The sequence below is a fragment of the Marmota flaviventris genome, chromosome 9 (genome assembly GCF_047511675.1).
Source record: "Marmota flaviventris isolate mMarFla1 chromosome 9, mMarFla1.hap1, whole genome shotgun sequence".
In the NCBI taxonomy this organism is placed as follows: Eukaryota; Metazoa; Chordata; class Mammalia; order Rodentia; family Sciuridae; genus Marmota; species Marmota flaviventris.
This window is the reverse complement of record NC_092506.1, coordinates 15,775,643-15,785,137: the sequence shown is the minus strand read 5'-3', so window position 1 is coordinate 15,785,137 and position 9,495 is coordinate 15,775,643. Positions and strand designations below refer to the sequence as shown.

General features: G+C 33.7%; 1 protein-coding gene across 1 annotated transcript; it reads right to left on the bottom strand.

The window, feature by feature from the left end:
* Window positions 1–8,181: 8,181 nt before the first annotated feature.
* LOC114082133 (olfactory receptor 5M5-like) lies at window positions 8,182–9,120 on the bottom strand. The gene has a single exon (XM_027923523.2). It carries the CDS (start codon window positions 9,118–9,120, stop codon window positions 8,182–8,184), a length of 939 nt encoding a protein of 312 aa, XP_027779324.2.
* Between the last annotated feature and the right edge of the window lie 375 nt (window positions 9,121–9,495).

The window sequence follows — 9,495 nt, the reverse complement described above, 5'->3', positions numbered from 1 at the left end:
AAATATTTTTTAAAAATGTGTGCCAAATTACATTTGCTCTGCACTGTAAGGGGACACTTGTTTTCCTACATGCTCTGTAAACATTTCTGTAGTTCATGATAGATGAAAATGGATATCTTTTGCTTTTTAGTTGAGTTGATTTGATTTTTGGTAAAATGACTTATTTTTCTGTTTAAAGTCATTTGTATTTTTGACTAATAATCTGGGACCATGTATCTGGTAAGGTCTTATATGTAAGTTGAGCCAAGTGAAATTAACATTTTTGTAGGTCAAAAAGTTGTTGAATATCACTCAGCCAAATATGTTTTACAAATGTTTTAAATATTGGTTAAAAGAAAACTAACCATCTTGCATAAATAAAATTTTATACACATTGAAAAGGAGCTCCCCATGTCTACATTTCCATAGTCCCTGGCAACTACTTTTTCACACTGAGCTTCTTTGACTTTGAGCGTTACATGTAAGTTACTAAATAGAATCCTATAGAATTTGTACTTCTGTGACTGACTTCACTTAGTATAATGGTCTCTGGATGCATCCATGTTGTTACATAGAGCAGAATTGCCTTTGTTTCTAATGCCTAATAATAATGCACTAGGTTTACACACTACATTCTCTTATCTACCCATCCAACAATAGACATGTAATTTGTTTCCATTTCTTAGTTATGTTATTAATAATGCAATCAACATAAAAATCAAGTTTCTAATTTCAGTTCTTTTATACATGTACCCAGAAGGTAGATTGTTGGATGATACTCTCTATATTCAAATTTTGAGGGAGCTTCAAGTATTCTCCATAACCACTTCACCATCCCCACTAATCATGTGCAAGGGTTGTAATTTCTCCAGAACCTTTCCAATATTTTATGGGCATATTTCAGTGTTAACTATGTGTAAAGAATATCAGTCCTATTGCATAAAATACATATACTGATCTGAGTATGGTGGTGCAGGCCTATAATCCCAGTGATTTTGAAAGAATCACATGTTTGAGGCTAGTCTCAGCAACATAAAGAGATCCTAAATAGCTCTGTAGTAAAGGACCTCTGTATTATTTCCCAATATCAGAAAGAAGAAAGAAAAGAAAGAAAGAGAAAGAGAGAGAGAGGAAAAAGGGAGAGAGAGAAAGAAAACTATACCAATAATGAAAGTCTCAGTAAAATCAACTTAAACCTTTACTTATTCCAATGAAATTGCATGTATCCATAAAGTAGATGTATATGGCTATTTGACAATGCACTAAGGAGAGGATGTTTGGCTTTACCTAGATAGTTAAGGTTAAATTGCTTATCTATGCAAAAATCAAACAATTGAAGAGTTTATGGTGAGGAATTATGAAGCACATTTTTTTTCTGAATACCAGAACCTTCTGCTTAATGATCATTTAGATGTTATTATTTCAATTCACATATTATTTCAGTTTAACTCTGTAGTTGATTCCCATTATAATCTCAGAATCCTAGATTACCTTCCAATGTTAGGATCTCTGGACTTCAACAATACTATCACAATTTAGTTCTGATATTTCTCTCTGGTTCACTAAGAGCAAGAGGCACACTCTTAGCTCTGTTTCAGTCCCGGGTCATATCCTGGTCAGCCTACCCTTCATCACGTCTCCTCTGGCATTTAAACCCCCAAATTTTAAGCCATCAATGTTGAAGAATATGGAATAATCCCTGTTGGCATTCAGTCTTTCTCTGTCCCTGCCACCTTTATATTTTATAAATGGAGTGTTAAAATATAATATTTGATTTATGTTAATGCACTTAGGTTCAGAGGAATAAGTGGCATTTATTCAGAGTGATGATATTCTTCTGGATGTTTGAACCATTTTGTTCATCACTACTATCATTAAAAAGGCCTCATGGATGGATCAAATGGACCCAGAAGTATTAGAGGAGAATTTGCTTATTTCTGACATTTTCTAAGTAATTATGAAATTCTATGCTTTATTGATTCCAAATATAGAACTAAAAGAAGGATTTTTCATTTTCACTTAATTTATTTTTAACTGATACATAGAAACTTAGAAATGGTATGTACTAGTAATGTTCCATGTGTTGCTTTGATTTATGTGTTCATTGTCAGTGTTTATGTTATATATTTATATCTTCTCAAACATTTACCATTTCCTCATGAAAATAATTAAACTCATTTTTGTAGCTTTCTGAAATATAAAGAAGTTTTTAAAATTATTTTTAAAATTATTACTTATTAAATTATTGACCTCCTTGTTTCTCAGATTTCACATGAGAGTGCTTGCCATGAGACCATCACTCAATAAAACCCAGACACTCTTTGTTTTGGTCCATTCAATAGCTGGAGTTAAAGAGTGAATACAGTAACCTGACTGTTCAAAAGAAGAGGGGGCACCACCAATGAGAAGTTCAGGTAGAGAAGGCTTTGCACCTCCCTTCTGCAAAACGAACCCTCATCCTCTGGACAGTGAGGATGGAGAGTTGGGAAATGAGAATCCTGAGGAAAAAGTTCAATTCATAAAACTGGCAACAGCAGGAAGGACAACCTTAGTGATGGATGCTGAAGACAAGGGGGGTTTCAGAATGAGGCAGTGTGACAGAAAAAATCATTGATAACTGAGCAGCAAGAGATGCATTAGACAAATGCAGTGTGAATAACAGTATTGATGAAGGCTGCAATGTAGGTGCCCAACACTAGGGATGATGGATGGGAGCACATTGTGACTGATGGGAGAAGGCTTCAGATGTCCACAAAACGATCAGAGATTATGACAGACCTTGATGCCAGCAACCAAAAAGAACTGCATGACACATGTATTATTTGAAATGACTAGGTTCTTTACCCAGAAATTGATAGCCTATTTTATCAATGATAGAAGAACAACAGAAGCCAACAAGGAACATGTCACTGATGAGAAATAACAATACAGTGTGGAGCTCTAAGTCAGTCCTGAATAATAGAAATTGGCCAAAATTTTGACTCTGGTGATCATGAAGATGATTAGAAAAACAAGGACCCACCCACACACACATCCCACTGGTTCTTGATTATCCCAGAATTCTAAGACATAGTTACCATTATATGATTGCTCATACCTATGTCTCAGAGTGCTTGATTCCTTTACTGTGATAAGGAGACCAACACGATGCATTGTAAATAAAAAGAAATGAAAAATCGGGTATTTTATTCAGTAACATAGATTACTTTGCTTTTTGATGTAAAAAAAAAAATCCAAAAGAAACCTCAGTAAAATATTTTATTTAAAACTTAATCTACATTTGTGTACTTGTTTGAGGTCTTTGGTGTGTGGCCCTTATTTGCCTGCATCCCACCATCCTCCTGGTTCTTCTCTCTTCTTGCCTTGATCCTCCTGCCTCCCTCACCTGCCATTCTACCACTGGGCCTCCCCCTTGGCAACTAAAGGTGTTGACAACAGCTGAATGGACTTGTCCTGTGCAGGTCTCCTGTGCTGTTTTCTTCAAGCTCACTGGAACCCCGTTTTCCCTCCTTCACTCCATGAAACTGCTCTTATGAAAGTCTCTGGGGGCCTTTACACAGCTTAATCCACTGCTATGGTCTCTATGCTCAGATTTATTGTCCGTCCAATAACATTTGGCCTCACTGATCACTAACTTCTTCTTGAGCAGTTTTCTTCTCTTATATCCCATGACATGCGACTCTAAATTTTCCTTGTACCACATGATTTTGTCTTCATGGCTTTGTTTATTCCCTCTTTTTCTGTGACTTTCATGTTTAGGTAGCTCAGAGCTCAGTTGTTGATGCTCCTTTCTTTTATAATTAGTCTATTTTGGTAATCTTATTCAGTTTTCTGGTTTAAAATACCAACTAAAAACTACATAGGCTGAAATTAAATATTGAAACCTGACCTCTTTTCCAAACTCCAAACTTAGGATGTAACTGCTTACATCTCCAACTTAACATCAATAGCAACTGAACTCCTCATGGCTTCCCCTAATATTCCAGACATTGCATCTCCATCTCAAGTCAATGGAAGTACTATGTTCATTTTTGCAGACAAAAATAACTAAACAGATAAGTGCATTTTGGAGAAAGTGTCTCATAATTCCCAGACATGCCATAACAGTTCATGAGATAATTCTGTTACTTTTACCTTCAAAATATTATCCATAAGCCAACTACCACCTGCCACCTCTTTTCCTCCCATCAAGTCTCAATATCCTTATTCAAGAAGATCAGAGCCATAATGGTCTAAATGGATCTTCCTGTTTCTGAAATCTGCTAAGATATCATAAGTTAAGTAACCAATTTAAGCAATTTACACTCATTCTTTAATGTCTCTTTTTAGCATATATGTAGGCTTGTGTGTATATATGTATATACATACCTCTCCATAAATATTTAATCTAATTTAAATATAAGTTATGTGCATATTATAAAAAAGCAGAGATACAAAAGCAGAACAAATGGCTTCCTAGATATTCACATACATATGCATACATATAGAAGCATATGTATCATGTAGAATATGATTTATTGATGTCAATTTTATGTACACTTTTGATATTAAACATTCTTTTAATCCACAATAAAAGCGCACATTTCTCACTAAATGGTTTCTAGTAAACCACTTATACTTAGCTGACTGACTAAGGAACTTAAAAAACAAAAAAGTATTTCATTTTTCTGGGCCCCATTGAGCACAGAATTGAATTACAGCCAAAGGAAATGATCAGACCCTGCCTTCTACCTTATTCAAAATTCCAGTTAAACTATAATCCCTAAAACATACATTTCAACTTATTCATCAGCTTATCCATTCATTCAATAAATATTGAGTTGATATTGTTTAATAAAAAAAGGTACTATGCTGGGTTTTTGTAGAGCAGCCAGAAAAATCGGTATTGTTCCTTCCTTTATGCAGCTTACAGTCTAGAATTGGAGGGAGACAATGATTACATGCCGACCTGAAAAGTTAAGTCCTATGTGATCTGACACTTCTTCTAAACATATTCCTGAGGGATTGAAGTTATCTTCTCTTACTCTGGTCCACATATATTTGTCTCCTTGCTATACCTTTTAAAAAATCAAGAGCATTATTATATATTGGGGCTCTTGTGTTACTGTGTGGGTGCCTGGAAAACTCTTCCACAGACATCTGTGTGCTACTTCCTCATTCAGGCCTTGCTCAGATATGATGTCCACAGAGGGTCCTACCCTGACTCCACTACTCCCCAACCATACCCTGCTTTATTTTTCTCCAAAGCACCTCTAATGTCCATGTCAAACACTCATATCTTCTGATTTGGGAATTGAACCTCTTTGTATGGGAAAGAAAGGATGATCAAGGCATGTAAAACTGATGAGATTCATCATGGAAGACATTAAACCATAAGAAGGGAATACTGTAGTGGTAGCCACCAAAATGAGATACAGGAGGACATATACACTGCAATTAACTTAAATTTCTTACTTAGTCTCTTCAACATAACGACTGGGTGAATGAAGGCGCCTTTTTCTAGAAACCATAGACATGGACTTGAGGGAAAATAGTATAGGCACCTATTTTAAAGGTAACTTTTCTAAGAAATCCTTCAGGAAAATCCATTAATGGATGCATTTCTGTAAGAGATGATAAATATAGTTTCGTTAGGGTAATTTTATTGATACAAGGATTGAGAAATTGATTCTAAAATAAAAATTTCACAAAAACCCAGATACATAAATGAAAACTTGATAATGGAGAATTTCCACTACATATTCAATGAGAAAAGTAAGGAGTATTTAAGAAATAACCAATTGGTGATTTTTAAATCAAAAAACACACTCCCCCTATTATGTTATGCACAAATGGAAATACTAGAAAAAATAAAGTTCTCAGTATGCAAAAGTCATGCCCAAAACATTGGAAGAAAACATTAAAGAATGTCTTTATCAAAGGAAAGACTTTCTAACAACACAAACAAAACGTGAATGAAAAGATTAATAAATTTTAACATGTTTAAATGAATCACTTTCACTATCAAATATATCATGCACAAAAAATGAAATATAAGTTATAAACAGTTTTTAGATACATTGCATATAACATCTAAAGATTTGTATCTACTACAGAATATATAGGAATACATTTCAAATGGATGAAATAATGACAAAACAATCCAGCTGAAAATGTACTAAGAATATTGGCACATCACTTACAAAAATAAATTTTGATTTATTTTATAATCAATTCATTTAAAACTATTTAATATCAACTGTAATGATCCAAACTTAAAATTCACTTTTCATTGATCAGACTGGGAAATAATTAAGAAGTCTGAAAATACCTATTTTTGGTAAGAATGGGGAATAATGAGAGCACTCACACACTGTTTACAGGAGTATATGCTTCTAAACAAACGCACACTGTACAGTAAGTTTAGAAATCCTCATATCCTATGACCTAGAAATCACTGACCCACAGGATAACTCTTTTACTGGTACACACTTAAAATTTCAGAAGAGAACTTGTCACCAGGTTTTTCCATTATCAAGGAAGTGGAAAATGTAATTTGCCTATGAATCGTAGCATGGTTACATTTGTTGTGTCTTTGGCATAGACTATAGTAATGAAAATCACTGTTATGTGAATCAGAATGGGAAAAAAAAATTAATAATGATAGCAAAAAATTTAAAAATTCATAAACAGATTTATTTCATTTATATCACCTTTTAAACCTAGTAAAACCATACTATATAAAACTATAAACACATAAACACTGGAAAATATTGTAACCCAGTCTCGGGATGAGAAACTTTAAATTCATAGTAACATTTATTGCAGTAAATGGGGAAAGAAGTAGAATCAGGCAGGGGAAGATTCAACCCTATAATATCCAAATATATAAAATCTGAAATATATATGACCTTGTGTGAACTTTTAATAGTAATTAGTTCTGCTCACAAAAGGATTTTTTTCTATTTTTTACAGGAGGTTTGAAATAGTTTATTATAAAATATAACAAGTGAAATCATAAAACTAATTTGTTGACATAAGTAAGGATAAACTTAATTACACGTGGAAAAATATTTCTAACTGCAAAGGATTAAGCAATAAAATTAAATATAAATCTGTTTACAATAATCAAAAACAATAAAATGTTAGCATTTCAAAATAAATGGCAAAGTAAATGGCAAAAAACATTTATATATAAAAACATCTACATAAATATAGAGAAATTTTTAAAAGTCAACAGGCAAAATAAAAAATAAGGATTTGTCTCAAGATAAAATTGAATAAGCAGCAGCAAAAGTGTTACAATCAATTTTATACACACATATGAATACCCATAGATTTACATGGCTAAAATGTTATATGCAAAAAAAAAAAACTATTTATGTAAAAAGAACACACTTGCAATGGTAAGGAATTAGAGGAGGAGAGGTTACATATTGAAGATTATGTGTATTCATAACAAATAAATAGAAAACTCTGAAATGAAATCTAACATTTTTATAAATCACTTCACATGAGTATTCTATTTAATCAGTAATATCACTTGAAATATATGTGATTTGAAATAACCTATGACATTTAGAAAATTTTTAATTAATGCATATAATTTGAATAAAAGGAAAATATTATCACCTTCTATGATTGACAACATTTTGGAAATAGTTTGGAAGTTATTAAGCACTGTAGGTATCTTATAATTGTTATTGATCTGGCAATTGGTAGTTCTGTTTTAGAATTCGTACCTGTGTGAGCACTATGCACAGAATTATGAGTTCTTCACAGATGTAGAGAACAATACTTGCCTCTGATTTCATATTTTAATTTCTATACTATATTTAACATTCACTGAGATGGTGCTACAAATTCTAGATGACAACTTACAATATACTTACAATTCTTTTTTTGAGGGGTAGGGGGTACCAGGGATTGAACTCAGGGGAGCTCAACCACTGAGCCACATCCTGAGCACTATTTTGTATTTTATTTAGAGACAGGGTCTCACTAAGTTTCTTAGCACCTCGCCGTTGCTGAGGCTGGCATTGAACTCATGTCTCAGCCTCCTCAGCCACTGAAATTACAGGTGTGTTCCACCATTGCCTGGCCTCCATAATTATAATTCTATATATGAATTGAAAGAGACAAAGAATAATCAGTGAAAGAAAATGATTTATTAAAGTACTTACAAATAGGATAATAAGGAAATCTCATGTAGTTTTGACACATTTATTTAGCAAACAATTCTTTTTTAAAAACTTTTCTTATTGCTATTTTAACATCTTTGTTCCTCAGGCTATAGATCATAGGGTTTAGCATGGGACTCACAAAGATATAAAATACAGCCACAATTTTCCCTTGCTCTACAGATGTCTCAGAAGGGGCCCGCAGGTGCATACAGAACAATGTCCCATAAAATATAGTGACAGCAGTGAGATGGGACCCACAGGTAGAGAAGGCCTTCTGCCTGCCCTCAGCAGAGCGGATTCGAAGAATGGCAGCAAAGATGAAAATGTAGGAGATGAGGATGATGGTGAGAGAGCAGGTGAGGTTGGACCCAGCCACCACAAACATGGCCATTCTCTTGGCATAGGTATCTGAGCAGGCTAGCACCATTAAAGGGGGATCTGCACAATAAAAGTGATTAATCTCATTGGGTCCACAAAAGGACAGACGAAGCATCAGGATGGTCTGCACAAGGCCATTTGCAAAGCCATAAACATAATCAGCAACAACAAGAGAGAGACACACACGCCTGGACATTTTGCTACTGTATAACAAGGGCTTGCAGATGGCCATGTAGCGGTCATAAGCCATCACTGCAAGCATATAATAATCAGTTATCACCAGGGCAATGAAAAAGTGGAATTGTATTATGCAGCCAATGAAGGAAATGGTTTTTCTCTTAGACAAGAAGTTAACCAGCATCTGAGGGGCAACAGTAGTGGCATAACAGAGATCTACAAAGGAGAGGTGGCTGAGGAAGAAGTACATTGGGGTGTGAAGCTTTGAGTCAGCTCTGATTAAGAAAATCATTGTCACATTGCCAATTACTGTGATAAGGTAGATGACTAAAAACACCACAAAAAGGACAGGCTGCAGCTCTGCTCGATCTGTGAGTCCCAGCAGAATAAACTCAGTCACCACGGTGTAGTTTTTCTTTAACATTATGTTTTCATGATTGCAAATAAGGTCTAAAGGAAAGGAAAGGAAAATGCATCTGAATTTTGTCATTTATAAGTTACTTCCACCATGCCATCTGATAATTCTTCCCCTTATTTCAGGCTTACACATTCATGTCCCACAAAGGAAAAGCCAATATAGCATGTGTTCAATATTCGAAACATGTAAATTAATATGAGACTCCACACATAAAGATATATATATATATATATATATATATATATATATATATATATATATATATATATACTATTTTATATATATATATATATATATATATATATATATATATATATATATATATATAAAACAGACATTCATATTTTAAATGAATTTATGAATTCCTCTTATCATGTCTTT